Raw genomic sequence first — 22,807 nt, forward strand, 5'->3', positions numbered from 1 at the left:
AAGTTTTTCATTAGTTTGCCAAAGAGTTAAAGACTGTCTTTAAAAGTAGCACGTTTATCCAGTGGTCCAGTAAATATTAGTATGAACTACATGGTGAAAGCACAGAACGCAAAAATACAAGATATTTACTTTCTTTTTGCACATTGAAATTGAAATCTAAAGTAACTTATACATTTCTAAGCAGTGTGATATACATGACTTAATCCTTCAAGCATAACATTTAGAGCAGATGATTCATATGTAGGTATTTCTACAGACATCAACAGCCATTTCTAAAAATTAAGGCAACATTTTTTTAAAGTTTTTGATGTTTTAACATTTTTTTAAACTTAAAGCAATAAGAGTTAAAAAGCTACTTTCTAATCTTGCATCATATTTTTAGGCCCTAAGGTGATTTACCACAAATTATATTTAAATAATTAATATATTTTTTGATTTATACTATTCTTTTACTTCCTTTACTATTTTTCAAAACTTGATATGTTAAGATATAGAATTGAATGCATAAGGAGTAATACTGACTCAGACTTGGCATGTTTAACCCTATCCCTTGCTAATTCATTTAAAACCATTTAATGCCAGAGCCACAATGGGATACCTTTTAAAGGAAACATACATTCCTGTGCTTCTTTTTATTTTTTCATGCTCTGGTTATGAGCATTTTCACTTAAATTTCTTATTTGCACAATTCTTGTGTGACCTTTTTTTGTCTAAAGTCAAAGCCAAACCATTACCTCTTCTGCAATTCCATCCGCATTTCCGCAGTCTGAGTAACTGCGATAATAAAAAATAACCTGTTAAAAGCAAATCTGTCACACCCCACGAAGGCAATTAACAAATGAGTTAAGCAAATATGTCAGAACAATCACGTTTTATTTTTTATACTGAACTTATGCCTGAATTACTCTAAGGGTTTCATAAACCTCCGTAGATTCAAAATAAAGACCAGTGCTGTAGCGTCACATTAAATAACACTCAAAGCGGACCCTTCCTTTAATTTTTTGTGATCCCTATCCATCCTTCTCCAAGGGAAAAAAAAGAAACGAGAGAGGGGGCCCCGTTCTATGACTAACATATGCAACTGCTGGAATGCTCTCTTGTAATCCTTGAAAGCAATCATGGATCAAACGCTGATTAGATTAGAATCAAAGCTCAAACACCTTAGCATGAAAATCACAAAACATGTTTGACATTTTTAAAGGTTCAAATCAACTTCCAAATCACCAGTTCCCAATTGCCTCTGCAATTGTAAATCCGATGGCTACCACTGGTTTAATGTGTGTACAACTGTAATTAATTTCATCCAGAAGCGCCTGTTTTTTGCTCGGCAATTAGTCTTTCCAATATGATGATGTCAGTCTTCTTTTTTTCTTCTTTTGCAAAGAGACATTAAGAAAACTTTAAACCCAAAGGAGAAATTTTAATTGCTTTCTCATTTGTTTTAAAGAAAAAGAACGCCGGCTGAGTGTTAAGCGATTTGTCAGCCGCACCACCATCAGAGAAAAGCATTTTTTAGGCATCTGCAGAACTGCAAAGAGGGACAAATGGTAAAAGCTGCCTCTTTCCTGGGTCTTTGAGGTCTTCATCAGACCATATGACTAGCCTGCTCAGAATTCATGTGTCCTGCATGTCTTTTCGAACACAAAACAAATCTGTCTTGGAAAATCTGATAATTTGCACACAGTCTAAGGGTTCAACAAGGAAGCTAAGCTTGGTACTGGCGATGATAATAAAGCAGATGAGAAAGTAAGATGCAGAAAAGAGGAAAAAAGAGGAACAAGGGAAGAGCAAGGAAAGAAAACACGACAATACCATTTTCATGAGATAATTAAACCCAAAGTTAGAAAAGAAAATATATAAAAACATCTCATACACACTTTTGAAACTGCCTATTAGAATGCAATGGAATCATCAAGAGATTGTTTTTGCAAGTTGGCAGTTTTGTCTTTAAGTACAAGACATGCTGCTCAGACCGTAACAGTTCATGCCTTCATTGTCCGAGTTTACAACATGTGCAGTTTGCACCATGTCTGTAAAAAGATCTTTTCACTCAGAAGTGCTCTTCTGGAATGTTTGTTTAGAAACTGTAAGATCTAATGGCATAAAAGGTGGAAGTTAAAAACGTGAAGATCTATATCAGGGCTTTATTTCAAGTACTTGTCATTTTGAGGCGTTACACCAAGGAGAAGATGTCATAAATTAAGGCTTCAAGGGGAATAATCTCGCAAAATACAGGGGAGTGGGGAAGGAGTGAGGATGTACAAATATTGCTGTAACTCATAAAGGTTAAGCAAAAGGATTTTACAACCTGTGAGTTTCATTGTTCTACAGATGTACAGTAATGTAGGAACAAAGACTGTGAACTTCCCCTGCATCTCTGCTAATGACACCCTGTCAGAGCTGCACCTGAGGCCTTTTCAGAAAGTCATCCACAGCAGCTGTTAAACTTTGACCCCACGGCATAATGCTATCTGATTAAAAAAGTAAAACACAGCATGTGGTACGAATGCTTGACTGTCAGGATTATATTACAAACTTGGTATCACTCATGAGGTATTGTAGGTTTCATAGATCTCCACCTTTAATCTCCTGCGAGATAAAATATCAAGTGGTGTGCCAGCTCTGTCTTGTATAAATATAGGAAAATTAACAACATGTCCGCTTAAAAACAGCACGTAAGATACACCGAACCTGCTCATTAACTCAACCTACTGTGTGATTAAATAAGAGATTAACATATGTGATGTAGGCTTGTCTGCTTTTGAAATTAACATGTATTCAGTGTTACAGAAAATCAGAATTTTCAGAAACAGATGGTGCATATTTCAGAGCCTCTATTTTTTTGGTCTCTGTTCTTTTTTTATAAGAGTGATTCCAACTTTAGCCCAGACCCTGCTAGTAAATTACTTTTCACTCGCATGCACTGCAAAGGCATTAGGGGCAGGGAAGGAGAATACATTAACTCACCAGAAGGACACTTTTTGTCAAGTTTCCACCGAGACTGAAACTTAGACTGAAACTTAGCACTCCATGGTGATGGAGATTAATTTCCTGTATGGTTGAAATCGATGCTCAAGCAGAATACCAACGCCGAAGGTACCAATATTGAACTAAGCCTTGGTCAGAGTCCAAATGCAACCCAGTGCCAGGATTGAAAAACTTCCAAAAGGAAATGAAATAACTGTTAAACTGGAAATATGAAAAGCTCTTTCGGCGGGCAAACTCAATTTTCCCCTCAACACTCCCAAGACTTCATCCACCTCTGAAAGATTTCAACAGGGGTCAAAAACATTTTGTTTCCCACAGAATATTGTTTTAATCCAAAGCTCGCCAGTGTTAAAATTAAAATTCGGTACATTTCCACACATAAGTGAACCACAGAGACTGAGTTTTGCTTACAATGTTAAATGAAACTGTACATATTTACATTCAACCTTGAGGGATAGCGCATATATATGTGCAAGAAGCCATTTAAAGGATGTTAAATTTACCTGAATGAATGCGACAGCTCTTTTATTAAAGCATTACTATTATCTATTACGTGTTCAAACTCCAGTTGCAAGAGGACATGTGTTTATGAAAGAATACTGACAATGCTTTGACAAGTGCCTGATGAAGCAGTTCACTTTCCAAAATTACACACAAAAAAAGAAATCACAAAGATTCATAACGCAGCTGATTTCTAACAGAGAACATTTGGAGCTCTGTGCTCCATGCCACGGCATGGCGTTTTAATAAAACCAGCAACGACTGGCACCGCGTGTCTGCAGCAATTTCCTCCGCCTGTGTATAATTGGAAGTAGTCTTGATCATTGGTTGTTTGCACTTGGCTAATGATCACAAGGAATTAAGGAAATGAAGCTTTTTATTTCGGAATTCCATGGTCAGTGTGGTCGAGGAGTCATTTCTTCTTACCACCGAGCGAGCGAGAGAGGTAATAGGGCCGTACTGCTGGCTGTCTGGACGTGAACACTGGGAAACCAGAAAAACAGAAATGGTTCCAAAAAGCATGGCTGTGCTGCTGACTCCCCCTTTCACTAGCAGGCAACTGCAACACTGCTGGGGTCAAAATGCCAACTGGCTCTCTGCTCAGTGAACAGTAGTGGCATTACTTGCTTTTATCTGGAATGGAGTGGCAAAGCAAACAAAGACTGGTGTTTAATTGTAAGCTGCTGATGGTAACAATCAGACAAAGGATCAGCCTAAACAAACAGCTATTTCTCCTTAGCAATGAATGCAACATGCAGGCTGATGCCTGTGAACTAGTGGGGGCCTCTGGATATCATAATCCCCCAAGCAGCCTTTAATGCAGAATTTGAACTGGGTCAAAGCCGAGTCAAAGAGAAAAGGCTGCCTGACTCGGTAAAGACCAGACAAACAGCCGAAAAAAAGGAAGAATTATTTAAAGTACCTTTACGTATCTTTTCTAAACAGAACATGGACAAAGGAGTTGAGAAAAAGTGAAAAAAAAGGCCTTTTCATACAACTTTTCAAAAAGTGAAAAAGTCCCCAGAAGGACATCATCGTTTTATTATATTATTTTTTAGGTTCACTACACAAATGTCAAAACCTCATCCCTCTGATGTTTCACAAACAGATGCCCATGCAGCAGGTTTCCACTATTCGGTCACATTTTAGACTCATCCAGTTGCAAATTAAAACTGGTTTTATTTTTATATATGAAGCAATCACTCAGACCACGGATTGGTAAGATATCAGTCACCATGTTTACTAAAGATTAATTCTGTGTAATATGACTTTAATTGGTGTTTGAGCAACAGAAGCTGCTTGGAACCAACTTCCTTTAAATACATTGAAAAACAATTAAAAGGACACAAAAAAATCCTAACTCATACAATCCGTTTAAAGTATGGCACTCATTTCTCCCAACATTACAGTATATGCTCAGTAGCTAAAGTCAGTTTGTTAAACTACTGAGCTTAAACTAAACCTCTTTAGGAGAACTAATCTTCAAAGACTAAGAAATTCCTAGGCTTCTAACTACAACAGGATTAAAGTTTCTATGGATACTGATAGTAATTATCAACCAATAAAAGACAAAACAGAAAATCACAGCTAAAGCTACAGATTTTTCTAACAGCTTACTGTTGAAGAAATGCAATATAGCCACAGACTTTGCTTATCAGTTTTTCCGCTAAGTTTATTATTCTTCTTTTTATTGCTCCTCCACTCAGAGAGCAAACAGGAATTGAAGTATAAAAGTGTAGACAACTAAAATAAAGTGTTTAGGAAGAAACACTGCACAACCATACAACTGTAAACACCAAAGCAAAACTTTTTTCTCTCTGTTGAATTTAGTCGCAGCATGTCTGATGCAAAAAGTGAAAATAAAATTATTTTCCTTTTGTTTCTTTATTTTGTTCTGGATTCTGTGCATCCAGTTTGTTTCTCCTGAAAATTATAAGACACTGAATTCACATTCTGTGTAGACATTTTAATATAAAGTAATTTCTTTCACAATTAGATGTTGTACGTCTTGCAACATCCATCTTGCAAATCTATTCATTTTGTTCACAATTGTACATCATGGCAGTTTATAGGAATAATAAGGCTAAAATAAATGGAATAGAACATTACATTTCATACTGTACGTATACAGTACATACTGTATGCATACTGTACCTGTATATAATATCCTTTGGTCTAACATTGTGATGAACACAATTCAAACTATCAACTAAGAACTAAGAACAGGCCAGCACTGTAATTGCTTGTCATATGGAATAGTTGAACTGAATGAAGCCTTTGAATTATAACCCTTTTTAGTTCAAGGAATTAATCCGAAGTACACGAACAACCAGACTGGGAAAATGAGAATATTGAGCTTAAGAGCCCCCCGACATATTGGCAGCTATACTATACTTTCCTGTTAACATTCACTCTTTTTGAAACAAATCATTAGATGGCTGTTAAACTTAATTTCTTGTAATATAAACTTCACCGCCTTACATAACCAGTGTGTGAAGGAAGGCTGGTTTATAAACTGCTTTTACAATTTTGGAAGTATATTTTAGAAACATGTACTGTAAATTCACTGATCAGTGCATCAAAATAGGGTGAATGATGCTCAATTAGTAAAAAATGTAGAAGAGGAAGAGCTTAATAAAATGATCGTAAGAACTATACACAATTATGCACTGTGTAATAGTTTAGTTAAACTTATTCTTTGTTGTCGATAATGCTTTTAAGGTTATAATGTATTCTAGCAAATCCATAGCTAAGATGTTAAAGAAAGTAAAATAATAAATGTTTTTTGGATTTCAATAGTCTAAATCTGCATGCTTTGTGCTTTTTGTATGCAGTAAGCATTCATTCTATATTAAATAAAGGAAAGACAGGTATTTCTCGATTTTGTAATGCACCAAGGGACACAGAAGAGCTTAAAAGAAGCAAAACTAATGAATAAGGAAAAGTATACACTCTGTCTTGGTGTGAATCAAATTCATTGTGCAGATTTTGTTAGATGAAAGACTAATTTATTTTGAGATTGAGCTGAGATTTCTGTTTTTGTTATCAGTGGGTGGTGAAAGGTGAAACCATCCGAGCCTATTATACATGTCTCTTAGAGAATGTTTAATTTAATTCCTTGAAATCATATACTTTGGCATCAAGCGCAAACCCCATAGACAACCTAGGAAAAATCTCACATCATCATCTGCTTCATATTTACCATAGGAAGGAGTACACCGCTTAACTAAGACATATGTTGAACTGTAAGGTAAATTAAAAATCCTGAATTATATTCCATTTTTTAAGAAACAATGGTGAGTAAGTTGTTTCTGTTACTGTTCAATTGTTTCCAGCAATGGAAAATAGCTTTTATTGAACTGCATTTCTTGTTAGGCCTTTTTTTTTAAATAGAGACTTCATAGTTCAACATGCACTTGAAATCTTTTTAAAAGTCTCCCCTGACATCAGGAATAAAAGACCCCGACTGAAAAAAGAAGTAAGGAAACTGTAAGGAAAGAGTTCGCCCAAAAGGGAGAATTTGTTATTAATTTCACAGAGCATTTCTTAAATATGTGATTTTAATTCAGAATATACAGCGTAACTAAGTAACACCAATACAGCTAACTCAAATAAAACCGTGAAATCAACCGTCAGCTACAGAAGAGCTGAGCCAGCGCACAAGGACATGCCAACCAAACCACTGACTAAGCAGGAGGGTTTCTAAGTAGAATCACCAGAGGAATATGTTTTAAAAAAGAAAATCACATCTCAAAACCTCTTTACTTTCAGGCACTCTAAAATCAAGCACATTTATTTTCCTTTACATGACTAACAAGGACAAACACTCACTTTGACAGAAAGAGGACTCTTGAATCTTTCTTTAGAGGGTCAAACACAATGAATATAAAAAATATTATATAGATGTTATATTTATAAATCTATTCCAAAGTTTCCCATTTCAATGCAGTAACTGATACAACCTACTATTGAACGAGGTTTTTTTTATTTTAAAATAAATATTAATTCTAAATTAAGTAAAGGTTAGGTATTTATTAGCTTCCTAGGAACGTGGCATTTTACAAAGGCCCGATTCAGGCAAGTGAAAGTTTTGCCAATTTTCACGCTATACATTTTCTAAAGTCCTTAATGAAATCCAAACAGACTTTAAAGGCTTACAATGACACATTTATTGCCGAATTTTAAAAGTGCTACTTTGTCATGATTACTGTGAAACAAAATGTAAAATGATTTCTAAGTCTTATAAATACAGCTTAAAAGCAACAACAGGCAGAAGCTCAGCATTTGCCAAAAGTCACTTCACAATCCCAGAGTCATTTGATAAGCTCTAATAAAACAAGATATCGTTTATTACTAAAATGATTGCACATTTGGCTCCCAAATTCCCAAACCATGTTTCTAATCTCTTGGACTCTAACATAACTAATTGTGATTTATGGAAGTAGAAACTGCTTCTAATAAAATGTTCTTACAAATCTCTTACTTCCATTTTACAAATAAATATAATTTTGTCATCACAACCCTAGACTGTGATGATCACTTGGAGTATGGATCACATGATCCTAGTGACATCTTTGCAACATTCCTAGAGTGCATTATCTCAGTTTCACAGTGCCACAGAATTATAGCATAATTAAAACCAATAGATCTTTGCATTTTTAACACATCATGTGTACAGAGTTCACTTGTGCACACGCAAGCTCTTAAGCATGCTTTTTGTCATTTTGTCATACATTTGGCATACGTTTTGTCATACAGCTTGATACCATTTATCTTTCCTTGAAAGCACTGAGAAAGGCACTGTAATGTGGGCACTAACATGGTACATCACTACCTTCCACGATGTGAAAGGCTATGACGTACATGCTGTACTTCACAGAGATGTGATTTAATTGCTTTATGTACAGTATGTTGTTTGACTTACTGCTATTTATTTACTTTGAATGAGCTGTGACTATGTTGTAACTTGGCTACATATTTTCTCTGCAGTGGTGTATGCCTCCTGACCAAACAGTCACTCTAAATGAGAATGTTTCCTTAAAAAACATCCATCCATTTTCTAACCGCTTTATATAATACAAGGTCATAGGGAAGTCAGCCTGTCCCAGCGAGCAACGGGCGCAAGGCAAGATACACCCTGTATGGGAGACGCCAGTCTATATCACAGGGCACACACAGACTCAAACACAGACAGTAAAACACACTCACACCAGGGCCACTTTTTGCAGAAGGTAATTAACTTAGCAGTATGTTGTTTGGCCTGTGGGAGGAAACCAGAGCACCCCGAGGAAACCAACGCAAACACAGGGAGAACATACAAACTCCACACAGACAGCACCCCAGGTTCAGAATTGAATCTAGGCCCTAGCACTACAAGGCAGCAATGGTCACCACTGCACCACCACGCCACCATTAAAAATGTCTTTACAAATAAAGGAGAGATGAAAACGATGCATAATAGAAATACAACATTACAAGCATTTCCAGAACCACAGGAAAGGAAAAGTTGTTTGTACTACAATAAACAGAAATAGAACTTAACCCAGGATTAAAGAACTGGAAAGGGAGAACTTCAAAATTTCTCCTATTTCCACCTCTTGTTTCATCATTAGTTTCACCATCCCGATCGAATGGCATTTTTTTCCATGCTTCTGCCCCAGAAATTTCATGGCTTCTCATTTTCACCGTTAATTACAGGAAGGGACTCCATGCACAGCTTCTGCCTGCAGTTTGGAATACATTTATCAAACCTTTTTCCCTATGAAGTCTCAACAAGGATATGAATGATGTTTAAGTTTTCTTGATCACATACACTGTGAAAACAAAGAGGTTTTTCTTACGAAAGGCATTTGACGAGAGGTTATTTTTCTTGCATTTCACTCCTTGTTCAAGAAAGGAAATGATTGCTACATTTGAATGTGGAGTCCAGCTTGTCAAGGTATGGAAACTGGCTCAAAAAGCAGGGCTTTGTTTAAAAGACAAAAATGCTCTGCAATGTGCCTGTAAGAAAATGCTTTTCTTATTTGTTTCCTCAAGAAGAGAAATAATCTCAGAGTGTTAAAAATATCAGTAATGCTCAACACTGTATTTATGTGTAAGTGTTACATAACTTTTAAAGACTTTAGGACATATACTTTTTTAGGATGATTTAGAGACCAAATATTTGAACACAGGAGTACTCATGACAAATTAAAGCAAAAAGATGCATCCTTAAAAAAATATTGTTTTGCATCAAAAGGTTTCTGACAAAAAATAAAATACTTTAAACTTGTTATTGTAGCACTAGAGTCCTAGGAGTTTAGCACTCAGTATTTTATAACTACTAAATGCATGGAATTCTGGAAAAATATTCCCAAAGATGCATTTTGTTCTTTGGCATCACCTCCCTGGATTTTAATTGAATTCATCCCCCAAGAGTTAAACAGGTGAAAGGTCTGAGGATTAAGTTAGCTAGATCAAGCTTAGGAGAACAACCTTTTTCTCTTTGTTCTTTACACAGTACTTTCCCAGTTTGAGAGTAAGCTTTGGGTCACTGCCCTGCTGTGTTTTTCTTAATTTAAAACTCTGCTTTCAAACATTTAGCCTGTACTGTATGTGACCTTGAAAGTCGACAGCTTTTTCCATAAGGACTTAGAGCTCTTCACTGCTACGCTTTTCATTAGACATCAAGGGCACTTAATGTCTCCAAGATTTGCTTTCAATGAACTCAGTTCTGTAAGCAAAACAGAATGTATACATGGCAAACCACAATTAGACTACACAGCCTCTCCACCTCAACCCACCCACGACAAGAACCCCATCAGAGGTCTCTATGAAAACAGCAAACAAACATCAGTTTCCATTTAAAATGTAAAAACAACACAACATGATCAAGAGTTTCAAGTGTTCAGTGATTTGTTAAGCAGCAGTAATAAAGACCCAACTGACAAATGCACTGGAACTGAAACTTACAATCAAAAAGTTAATGACTTAGAGAGGATATTTTATACTGGACTGGAAGACTGGAATTTTCCTTGTAACTGGGAGGGAATATTCTGTCTCATTTTCTCCTAGTTCAAACCCTTTCTACCTAGTAAAACCCTGACATTTGTTGGTTACACAGTTAAGCAGAAATCCTCAAGGAAAACTTCTGCGCATGATGTTAAAGGCCTTACTATACATAGTAAAAACTAGACAGCAGTTCAGTAGCTTCAGACAAATAACTAATTCAGCACAAATTTGCCTTTGATATGCATGGCTGAATTAACAAATCGTACCTAAGAGACGGAGTACATGTGTAACCAGACAAGATCACACCAAAACGTAAAATCAACAGCATCAGTAAATATCTTGATTGAATCAAAGTAATAATTATAGATTTATGGTTTCTTTGTCATTAATGTGGATCAGTCCCTCTTCTTGTTCATTTCAGGCTATGCTTCAACATCAAAAGCAGCTGCTTAAATAAGCTACAGATCTTCTAAGAGGGTGACAGATATTATCTGAGCAGCTTCTTGCTATTTTGTGGAGCTAGGTGACTCAATGGTTAAGCAGCAAGGCTTATTTTCAAAAATGTCCTGGTTCAAGTGCTGTTTATCTGGTGCTGTGCCCTGTGCTTCCAACATAAACTCCTGGGTTGCTGTAGCCTTTACCACAAATAAACTGTTGCCTGATAATGGACTTAGTAATGCCAACAAACTTGCAGAAGACTTCAGCACTACTAATTTTTGCATGCAAAACAGTACACAAAAGTACCTCAACGTCCTGTTACAAATACCTGGTTAACAAATAGTCACTACAACAAAGCTTGCATTTTTATACCTATATTTCATAGTTGAGATTTTTGCTACATACAGTAGCTGAATGGAAGACACCATCCTCATAGCGTGATCTCCCTACACAGCACAGTTCCTCAATGTTTCTATGTTCTTAGAATTTGTATGACATTTTATCATGTGCATCTTGTTTTATACTGTACTTAGGTACATACAGTTATTACTATAAGCTCAAATGTTCTTACAATTCAGTGCAGTGTTAGGGTAAAAATAAGTAAAACTGAGGGATCTTCTAGACCTTGGGAATGAATCGAAAGATTTTGCATGTAATGGGAATTTTGGTTTCGGTTTAAAAATTTCCGTCCTTTCTCTGAACAAATTATGCTCATAAATCGGGGAATAGGTACTCTGCTACATTTTTATATAGAATACAGGAGATAAAATTATTTCAGCAGATAAACAACAGCTTGCAAGCAACCTAACCTCATTAGATCTCAGACGCTAAAAACAAATTTGGGACTGGGCAGTAACTTGGAGTGAGGACATCAGTTTGGTAGGTACTCAATGCTCTCACAATGTAATTTACACAGAACTGCAAACAAATTTCCCGGTATATAACTCAAACATCTGGATTTAAGTGCCTCCTTTATTATCATATCATCTCTCTCAAATCGATAGATACTATTGTCTAGAAAAGAATGTATTGTAAAACATATTCAACAGGGTCTCATCATTCGGCTGAATCATCACAAATAGCCAAATTCACATATAACCAAGTCCAATCCTATACCATAGCACAATGTAGTACAGTACATAGTATGTATGGTTAAAAGACATACAGGAAGTATCCTATATATGAAAATCAAAGTACCCTGCTCTGTGAATAGAATGCCCAACTGTAACGACAAGGGCAATAAAACTGTCAGTGAGCTTGTAAAGTTGTCTCCAGCCCTTCATGCCCCATGCTGCCAACATAGAACATGGTGTGTTCGTTACAATTCCAAATGAAGACCACAATGAGACGAGGAGGCTGGACAGTGGTTACCTGGGAAGGTGGCAGAGAGAGTAGCTAGATTTGTCTCATGATCCTGGACTGCTGCACCGCTACCTTCGACTCAATTTCATCCCACTCTGTACTTTTCCACGGGCCAGACAAATAAGACACAAATAAGCAAATTTGCGAATCTTAAATTCACAGATATCAAACTCTAAATAAATAATAAATAATATAAATATGCTTTACTGAACACATTTAATGTCATTTAAGTATTGAAATACAGCAATAGGCTGGTGTCCCATTCAGGGTGTATCCTGCCCATTGCTTGCCAGGATAGACTCTGGCTCTCCCCCACAACCCTGAACTGAAAGTTAGAAAATGGATGGATGGATAATACTGAAATAAACGTCCAAGTCTACAGTTAACACGTGACCGTTCCTTAGACATTTGCTCCCCAGTAATCGACAATTAACAAGTAAACACATGCACTTACATATCTTCAACATCACCCACTGCTTCGCTAGAATATCCATGTTAGAGAAGATCTTCTAAGAAATAATTTCCCCATTTTTGGTTGTGTTGGGAATGAACTTAGCATAGTTAGCTAAATTGCTCGTCAAGAGCAGTAACTCGAGGACACACTCCAAAAGGCAGAAGTGGTCTGTGCCTAACCCACTGCATTTTTCCCCACTGATACGCACACAATACTATTATCTGGAATGAGTCAGGTGAAGGTAGTGTCACATGGTTCTTCTTTCTCTCTCATTACTGAAACTATAACTTTGAACATGCTTGTGTGGCTGAATACAGCAGCTTACGTTCAAGTTCAGCTGTAGGGAAAGGCACTGCTGCTTGTCTCTTCTTTTGTGTTTGGGGGTGAGTGACCGAATTTTGTATGAATTCTACCAAAAATGTTTACGCTACGCAGAAATTCTTTGCGACAATGAACTATTCATTCATCTATTTTCTAACCACTTTATCCAGTATAGGGTTGGACAAGAGCCAGAGGCTATATCAGCCAGCCTATTTGGGTAAAATGTATTCATTTTATTGTTACTAGATTTTCACAACTCAGGCACCTTGCCTACTCTATATATTCCTAGAGGGGAGATGTCCAAGGAAAAACAGGTTGGTGCTGTAAATAGAGTTGCAGATCACACTGGAACATTTCTGCTATGAATATCTGCCACACAGCCTGTACTTATTTCGCTTGTACATCATATTACAATAGTCATGTACAGTGACTAGTGAGCAGGAAGGGCAGCATCACGTCCAATTCGCCCAGAACTCTCGCTTTCGCCTGTAGCGAGACCAGAGGTTAGCAACAACATTACAACTATACAGTACCTTCACAAAGTTTGCAATTTTGTGCTTGATTCAGAATATGTAAAGTCTGCGATACCATCGATGAATTTATTTTGTTACAGAGAATTAATAACCGGTCTGAGAAACCGGGACTGCACTTCCACTTTAATTCCACACATGAAGCCAATTGTCACTTGTCCACCTGGGGCTGCTAGCTTGTAATGTCTCACCGGGTGTGTGCAACCTCAGTGGTGGATATAGAGGATCCCTTTAAATATTTAAATAAATGTATTGGAAAATTTGCCATTAAAGCCTTACACAAATGCAAGTTTTAATCATTAAATTCCAAAAATGAAGACAGTTACTTGAAAAAAAAACTAATAGTAAATATTAATATTGCCACAACATGAGGTTGAATAAAGTGTAGTATTTCTTTAATAATTTATCAAGAAATAATCCCTTCCCTTTGAGATAAAATAATAAACATAAATGCTTCCATCTGTTAAACACATAGAGCATTCCAAAATGTCTGTGAAAACTTTTAAAGATGTAATCATTAATGCTTCGGTAGTAACGCAACATACGTTTTATAGGTCTGAGATCCGTTCTAACTAAAGATTATGACAGCCTCCAAGAAACTGGCCTCTAGGGTTTTTTTTCAAGGTAAAGTGCCTTTTGTGTCAACATGCTGTCTTCTCGAAATCTGTGTTGAATCACTTCCACAAAAAATGATGTATAACCTCTTTACAAGTGTTCAGCTTTAAGACTTTGTATCTGGGGATAGTATTGTTTTTATTTTATTTTTTTAAAATTAAAACTATCAATATTACTTAAGGGTTAGGCTTCTATTTATTCGGGACATTAAGAGATGCTGGTTAAATATCTTTAATCTGCCATTCATGTCTAATATTGTCCCCCATTTAAAAACAGGACCTTTTTCAAAAATACTTCTCATCCAAAAACAAAATCAATAATCGAATGCTTATATTGATTCAATTGAGAAACAGATTAAATTGACACCATGCACTAATCCCCAAGCTTCTCACAATACACACCCATAAGCATTCCAAGCACATACACTGCTGTACAAAAGTCTTTTAACAAAATCAAGAGTCAAAATATTCGTAAACTATATATGAGCATCTGTTACAGCTGCTAATTACTGATATTTACCAATCTAATTCACTCACTGTCAGGTGTTTCTCATCATTAACATCACTGGTTACTCTCTAAGCCTACATAAATCTAAAAGGCTATGTATTGTACCACAAAATATTGATCTCTCTGTGTTGTTATCATAAAACAAAATGGTTAAAAAGATCCATAGATGACTACTCTGTTTCTGTATAAAGATGGAAAAACACTGCATGATACTTTTTTACAGATGTATTTTGTCACCTTTTTATCATATCTTCTCTCACATTACGCCTGACATTGGTTACAAAACCAAACTGAAGTGGATCTCTAAGTTGTTCCTTTCTAGGTTCCTTTCAGAACCTGTATGCTCCAAAACAGCAACTCCAAACTAGATCTGTGCTTGGTTAAGAAACAAAAGAACATGAGAGAAGCCTATTACAAATACTACATATACCTTGTTAGTTTTCAGTAGTTCCTTACTTTTGTGATCTCAATAAGTCTTTTATTTAAAGACCATAGGGAATTTGCATTCCATGACTTGATATCTTGTTCCAGACTCTCACAACCATTTGTGTAAAGACGTACCTCCTATTCTCAGTATTAAATACACTTTCCTGTAGTTTCTACTTGAGTCGCACTTCACAGATTCACTGAATGCAGTGGGCCTCAATCCAGCAATCCAACATTTGTGTTAATAATGTAGAGATGCATGAGACTAACCTGTTCATTTTCTAGTCTTTCTAGTCTAAATACTAAATGTTGATAATTAGACATACACAACTACCGTTATTAACTTGAAATACACAAAACAATAGTTCCAAAAAGCATTCCAGTCCTTAACAAAGTGATGGTCAGATTCCCAAGAACTATAAGAATGTCTTTTTTTCAGCAATGTGTCTTGTTTTCCATTTGAGTTTTTGACAATTTGAATGAAAACTAATTGGTTAAAGAGTGCTAATTTTAAGTCTTAATGAGTTTATATCAATTAGGAAAGATTATACTGTCTTTCCCTAAACTCTGAAATCAGATTGATACCTGGCACAGACATTACACTGCATTCTGTATTATAAACAGTAATACTCTAGCACAGCAACTGAAAGAGAAGATAAGATAGATAAGACTTTATTGATTCCGAAGGGAAATTGATGGGGACTTTGTGAGCTTAGCAGTTCAGATAGATGTCTTGCAATGACCATTTGCCTTAGTCTTGTGCAACTATTGGATTTAGATAAGAAAACAACTGTTTTAATTGTCTTCTGTTTGGGATATAACAAAAACAAAGAGAATAAACATTTATATACTGCTATATAAATGAAACAAATTAGAAACAAATGAAACCAAACAAATTGTCTTCAGAAACATTAGATGGCACATTAACTAGCCCGGATGCTAAGATACCTTTCAGAATGTTCTCAAAGTAAAAGAAGAAAAAATACTTATTTGAACACCTGTTCCTTTTCTTGGAATTGTAATGGAATGGGAGTACACAGACAACTCTCACAACCTTTCATGGGTTAAGTAAAAGCAAAAGACTAAAACTGTATTCCAGAAAGGCTAAGTGGATGCCTGCACTATAGAGCAAGGAAGCTCTTGTCTCTGAAACTAAAATTACATTTAAAAAAATGTAAACAGTCTGGAATAGAAGCAAAACCTGTCTCCCTAATTGGATGGAAGATTACAATAGCAGATACAAAGGAGGTATGGATATTTGGATTGAGCTAAAACTACTAAGAGGCACTACAATCATAAATACAAGGTAACATATTCACTATTGCATTCATTTTGTTATATTTTATTCTGTATCTATTCAAGTGGAATATTAAACAAAATTTCCAAGTAATGTATAAGGAATTCTATGATTTTCAGATGTGTTCTTATTCAAACCCTCATTACCTAATCATTGTCCTTTCTCACCTGGAACAAATGTCACAATTTCCTTGACTTGCTAAGTGTTTATTTAAATCTAAACACTTTGCTTAGTGTTACAGAGCGTTAATCCTGCATTCAAAGGCTTTTCTTTCACGTTATTTACTCTGTACAGTTAGAACAGCCATACTGAGACACATCTACTGTACTTACACACAAATAAAGCATATAACGTAGGCTTCATGTTATTTTACACTGTTTATTACACTTTTCTCTTCCAAACACTTTTGGGATCTGCATTATCAGTATGTTGTATCCGTTTTGTGATCTGAATTAACAGAACACAAATGTGATAAGATTATTCTATGAACCATTGAACAGGAGAGTCTTAATTTATTGCACCTTATCTTGGTTATAAAATACTGAAATGTAATCGACAGACCACGGGTGTAAAAAGTAAGAAACATTTCACATTATTTGAAAAAAAAAACACTTCCGAATAAGTTCCGAATACACTGACAAATGCTTTTTTACTCACTGCGTAGATTCAAGCACTAACATTCTTGAAATTATAGAAGAGCTAAATTGAACGGTATACGTGTAATTTGTTTGCGTGTATGCTTATTTAATATGATCAGCAGGAGAAGGCATCATGCTCTGCTAACGTTTTTCTATAGAACTCAACGTACTACAAGAAGAACTGCCCGCATCACCCCGTGTGGTAAAAGCTTGCATTGTATCTATACTTAAAAAGCATTCCAGTAAATGGACTTCCAGCAGAGAAAGGTGAAACGATGAGCCCTATTATGTTGAGTTTTCAAGAACAGCACTGTCTTTGCATACTATAGCAAATTAAGTTAGTGCTTACATTTGCTTTGATGAAAGGAAGGCTGGTTCAGAGAATCTTCCCTGTCAATAATGATATACATTAAATCTACCCAACATGATAACATAATGGTAGAAGACACAAATAAATGTTCAGATTTTTGTTTGTTTTACTTTTAAGTGTTTATTACGTTGTGCTTGCAACAGAACGCCGTGTACAGTATGTGCCCGTAAAGTAACAATCTTAAGCACGCCACTGAAATATTGGATATTTCACTCGTCTCGCCAAAATCATATTATGCATTGCCAATTTACTTTCCGTTTTAAAACTGCATAATGTTGACAAAACATGTAACTTGTTATAATTATCTGCAAGTTTCACAACATGAACAAGATGATGAACAAAAAAAGATGTTTTAGGACCTAAGGTCTACGTTGACTTGTCTCTCGTTACTGCTAATCATACTAATACATCTGAAAAACGTGAATATGAAATATCATTGTTATTAAAGAAAAGCATTTTTAATGATTGAAGACAATCACTTAATATATGGTGCATATTGTGGCTTTTCTTTCATTGTCTCTACCTTTTATACATGAAATACCTGTAGCTTCACGGGATAATGTGAAACCGCTACATAAAACGAAGCCACACAAAGCACACATTCAGCAAATGAATAAATGATTTCATTCTCTTACCCAGGGCAGTGTGCTTCCCAGTTAAAATTTCTAATATCAAGATGAATCGTAGAAAGGTGGATTGACATCGCCGAAGACGCTCTACTTTTTGCCTTTTTTGATACATTCCTATGAATCTGTGCAGCCTTGTGTGCTGAGTTATCTTTACATCCACTGTACTGCAAGTTTATGTCCACACTTTTGTTCTTTCTGCTTAGCAGCTCAGAGTTGCGTTTCAGATATTGTCTCCTCGCGTACCTCTCGAATTTCAGTAGCTCACCACATACGCTGGCGTCTGAAGGCTGGAGCTAAAGAGTCCTTCTTATCCTACTCACAGTCTGAAGCTGCTCTTTCCACCGTCCGGCGTGCTCTTCTGAAACTGCAGCTTTAGTTCAAGACATATGGCTTTGATTAGAATCTACCCAGTGTCGCCCCCCGGCGTTCAAGCAAATATCTGCAAAGCTCAATGAAGACCAAGCAGCACTGAAGTCATCACAAAACCGAAAAATCGCAAACTTTTTTTGCAGTAGAATAGGCTGGTAATTTGTAATGAAATTTATCATCAGATTTTGGGGGAAACAAAGTTTTATAATTCTAATTTAAACGAAAATCTGTTCAGTTTAGACAAATGGCAAATGCATTGCTGTTTTTAAGAACATTTACAATAATACATTCACATTGGTAGTTTCGGTAGTTGTTCGGTAGTTGTAGTATTACTAACGTTACCTGAAAATAAATTAAAGAAGGGGAAATTCCAATATCTGGAATTCTTTTCACTCCAAGGGCTCTGGATTTTATTTTCCTCAAAGGAATATTTTAATTTTGGGAGTAACATGCTTTTTATTTTGTTCAAAAGGTCCTCGTTGCAACAAATACTTTCATTATTATAACAATAGCAAGTTTGTTTTCTAAAAAACAGAAAAGATTTATTGATTTGACAAAGTTTTCCAAATTAAATTCAAATTATTTCGGAATTTTGCCTTTCCTAAGAAAATATTAATGAAGTACATGTCTTAAATTATATTTGGGGAAAACAATCTGAAAAAACATTACAGCTCCTGATCAGATTAACAGTTCGCTCAACCAGATTTAGTAGAAGGTCCTACTGACATGCGCCAGTATACCACTCTTCTGCAAATGTTTATAATGCCCCCTCGTGTTTAGAAAACGCCTGCATGTTTAGTATTACTTTAGAGTACTGTGATGTATTCACTTGTTTTGTAAATTTACGTGTCAGACTGCAAAACTGCGTGCACAGATTCCAACAGATTTACATCGCATTGACAGCCTGTGGTTATGTCTGCAACAAAGAGTTTTGTTTCTTATTTCTTGTTATACTGTAGTTCCAGACAGTAACCTCAGTCAGAAGCACGCAGGGATTTTTAAAATCTAAATAAGGGACAGTGATAGGCCACAGTTCATCAGATTTTTGCTACAGAAGTTGCTACAGTATTTTAGCAATATTGTGTTCATCCGTTTTACAAAGCATAGCGAATTTAAAAATAATTCAAAATTACGTTTAATGTTTAAGATAAATACCATCGTATTTTAGCTATTTGTGTACATGCAGTAGCACCACATCTGTATGTACAGTAAATGCACTCATATTCTATATACATATATGTTGTATGTACATGTATTTAACATAAAAAATGTCAGCAGGTTTCTGAAACAAAGAAATTGACTTGCAATTTTTGGTACATATAAAATAGTTCAAAGCAAGAATCATACTAATGCTTCAAATCAATCTTTGTTCACACAATACTGCTTTCTGCTCCTCGTCGTGGAAAATTTGCATTGCTAGCATTCTCTAGGCATGTTCATTATGCGGTGCTGAAATCTCAAATGCATATCTTTCATTTAGGGCTTGGCTAACTCGTAATTGTAAGCATATGTCAAAGCTGAAACAAAACATTTAGAAATCACTTACAATGTTTACAATCCAGTGGGAGCAATACAGATTTAATTTTGATGTCATGCAAAGGTAAAGTCCATTCTTTATATGTGCAGATGAATGCACCTAATTATTATTACCAGGATGGGGTTTCTATGGCTTAAAGTTATGAAGGGGAATAACCTGTATCCCAATTCTAGTCTCCATAATGGACATTAATTAATAATACTACATTGTATACCACTTTACATCAAAAAGAATTCCAAAGTGCTTGACTTATAATAAAGGGGACCCATTTCACCCATCACTGAAGTGCAGCACCAACCTGGATGGTCTGCGGCAGTCATTTTGACAAGGGAGAGACATGAGAAATTCCTACACTAATTGACTCAAAGCAAAAACTTAAGGAGAACAGACTGTACAAGTCCAGTGTAGAGCTTAAGCTGGACACTCTTATAAACACACCCATACCAGTGCTATGGGATTTTTAATGAACAAGCATTCAGTACTTCAGCCCAAGTTTAATGTTTCATCCGAATGACACCTCCTACTGCAGCAGGGTGTCTCCTGTCACCGCAACAGGGCCTTGCTTTGGAAATTCTGTTCAGAGGAAAGACTCCTCCCACTGGTCCACCAGCACAACCAGCAAGAGCTAAGAGGTATCCCACCCCAATACTGACAAGTCTCTGCCTTGCTTATTTTCTGGAAAAATTTGATTACTTGGATAAGACATAGAAATGTGCCCAAGACTACTGTACAGTATCTTGCAGAATGTCAATGGACGGGATGTTATGATCCTTAAGATCTGTCAGGATGACACCAGTTGTACCTCTGTTGATCAGGACAATGCTGGTCCTGGTTGCTGGTTTCCTACAACTACTGGGTTTCAACTTTGAGTTCAGCTTCTTTTTGGACTTTGTCTGAAGGCATCTAGGAGCTTATTTTTAGTATTAGTATTAGTATAAGTGGTTTTGGTGTTTCATTGTTAAGTAGTCACAGCTATCCCAGGCCCAGGAAACTTTAGAAGATCTGGGGAAGTCAGGCTTTCAAACAATGTCAAAACAAATGAGTCTGGACCTTATTATTCAAGGTACTAAAGACTGGCAAAGGGAAAAGTGCATTAAAGTTACAGTAGGTCACAGCTAAATATGCCAGAGTTTTGTGTTCTTTATGGCTTTGCAATGAAACATTAAATCTTACATGGCGTTATTTAAGAGGGTAACATTAGAGGTTAAACTGTGATGTAAGACAAGGGCTCCTAAATTAGCTATTATACCATGGTCAAGACATTATTATATAGATAGATGTTCTACTGAGAATTTAGTCTGTAATTAATTACTGCTGGCCATATGTTTCAGGAAACATTCATGATTTTATTATCCCATTTTTCAGATATGTTGTGTTTTGTGTCAGATATATATATATATTTAATCTCCAGACCCCTTTCAGCTACCTCTCCATTTGCAAAGCTTAAGCAAGCGGAACTGAGCACAAGCTATCCTCTGACTACCATATTCATTCATACTCTTTTTCAAAATGCTAAACATAATCATCCAATAGTGATAAGCTATTTTGCCATAATGACAAATTGCTTAATTGTTAGCACTGGTATTTAGACCATTATATTAAATTAAGGCATTTATGTTGCAATCTCAGTTTTCTTTGACCAGTTAAACTATGTAACTAATTTATTTGTAGTTACTGGTATGATACAATTGAATTATAAGATGTAAGTCATCTTATAATAATAAACTAAAAAAACACAGCTGTAGACGTATAACAATGTGCTCAATTTTTATTGTTAACTGATCCCATACTGAAATGCCACTTGGAGGTTCAAGTTACTATGATAATTATGGTTAACAATTATGATTGTTAAAAAAAGATTATCAGGTTAGAAGATAACATTCTCCTGTGTCACCCAAAGAAGCTTTGTGAACATTGTGTTTCTTTTCTTCTCTTTCCAGCATGGAATAAACCTTTATCTGTTCCCTAACATTTTCCAGCATAACTGATGCTTCTGTTCCTACTGTGAATATCATAGCACGCACAGTATGTTCCAGCTGCATATTGTACTGTATGTGGTTGAATTTGCCTACTCTTTGAAGAAAAAGAGAAAATGATTTGTCAGACAGGTAGATTCTGCATACAATCTTGCTCAATACATGATGTATTCATCTCACATTCACACCCATACCTTTTTTATTAAACTCTCTTTTATTATCCTGCTTTTGAGATCAACTTTAGTAGAGCTATTTCTGTGCTACATTGGGCCGTGCAAAGATCAAGGCATGAGTGTTAGCAATTTACATGCTTTAGAGCTTACACCCTGACCTAATTTTGTTCATTTTAGTCACACCAAAGGACAGCGTTTGAGCTCTTGTCATTTGAAGTAAGATTTACTACACATTACAAAAATAAGGTTTCATCTTCAATTTCCTTAATTTTCATCCAGATTGTTACATATGTCAGGTCTGATCCTTGATCAAAGCCATAAGATGTTCAGTACATTTCTTTTATGATATGCTGAGAGGTATTAAAAATGAAACCAATGCTATTGTCTCAAATACTCATTTTGTTGTATTTCAATCCCTCTCAGTACATTGTCAACACAGATAAACTGAGAGCACATTCAGATACAGAGGGGTTTTCTGTCTGCCATGAAAGGAGAAAGAGTACAATTGACAAAGGTGAGGTTTAATCCAAGATTTAGCAGGAATGCACCACACAATGTTTATAAAGTGTTACAGACTTAAGAAATTTTGTTCTTTGCTCTTTCATTTGGTGTAGTAAAACAGGTTTGTAATGTTCTGCTACTGTGATCTATTTGTGTTTTAAATTAGCACTGAGTGTTGATCCTAC

General features: G+C 35.8%; 1 protein-coding gene across 1 annotated transcript in view; it reads right to left on the bottom strand.

Annotated features, from left to right (window-relative positions):
* Positions 1-18,410, bottom strand: part of ror1 (receptor tyrosine kinase-like orphan receptor 1) — a 115,545-nt gene extending 97,135 nt beyond the window's left edge. Inside the window, exon 1 of the mRNA XM_015355673.2 lies at positions 18,073-18,410. Within this exon, the coding sequence (XP_015211159.1) occupies positions 18,073-18,178 (106 nt within the window). The 5' untranslated portion in view covers positions 18,179-18,410. The remainder of the gene's footprint in view (positions 1-18,072) is intronic.
* Between the last annotated feature and the right edge of the window lie 4,397 nt (positions 18,411-22,807).

Source organism: Lepisosteus oculatus, chromosome 9 (assembly GCF_040954835.1).
Source record: "Lepisosteus oculatus isolate fLepOcu1 chromosome 9, fLepOcu1.hap2, whole genome shotgun sequence".
NCBI lineage: Eukaryota > Metazoa > Chordata > Actinopteri > Semionotiformes > Lepisosteidae > Lepisosteus > Lepisosteus oculatus.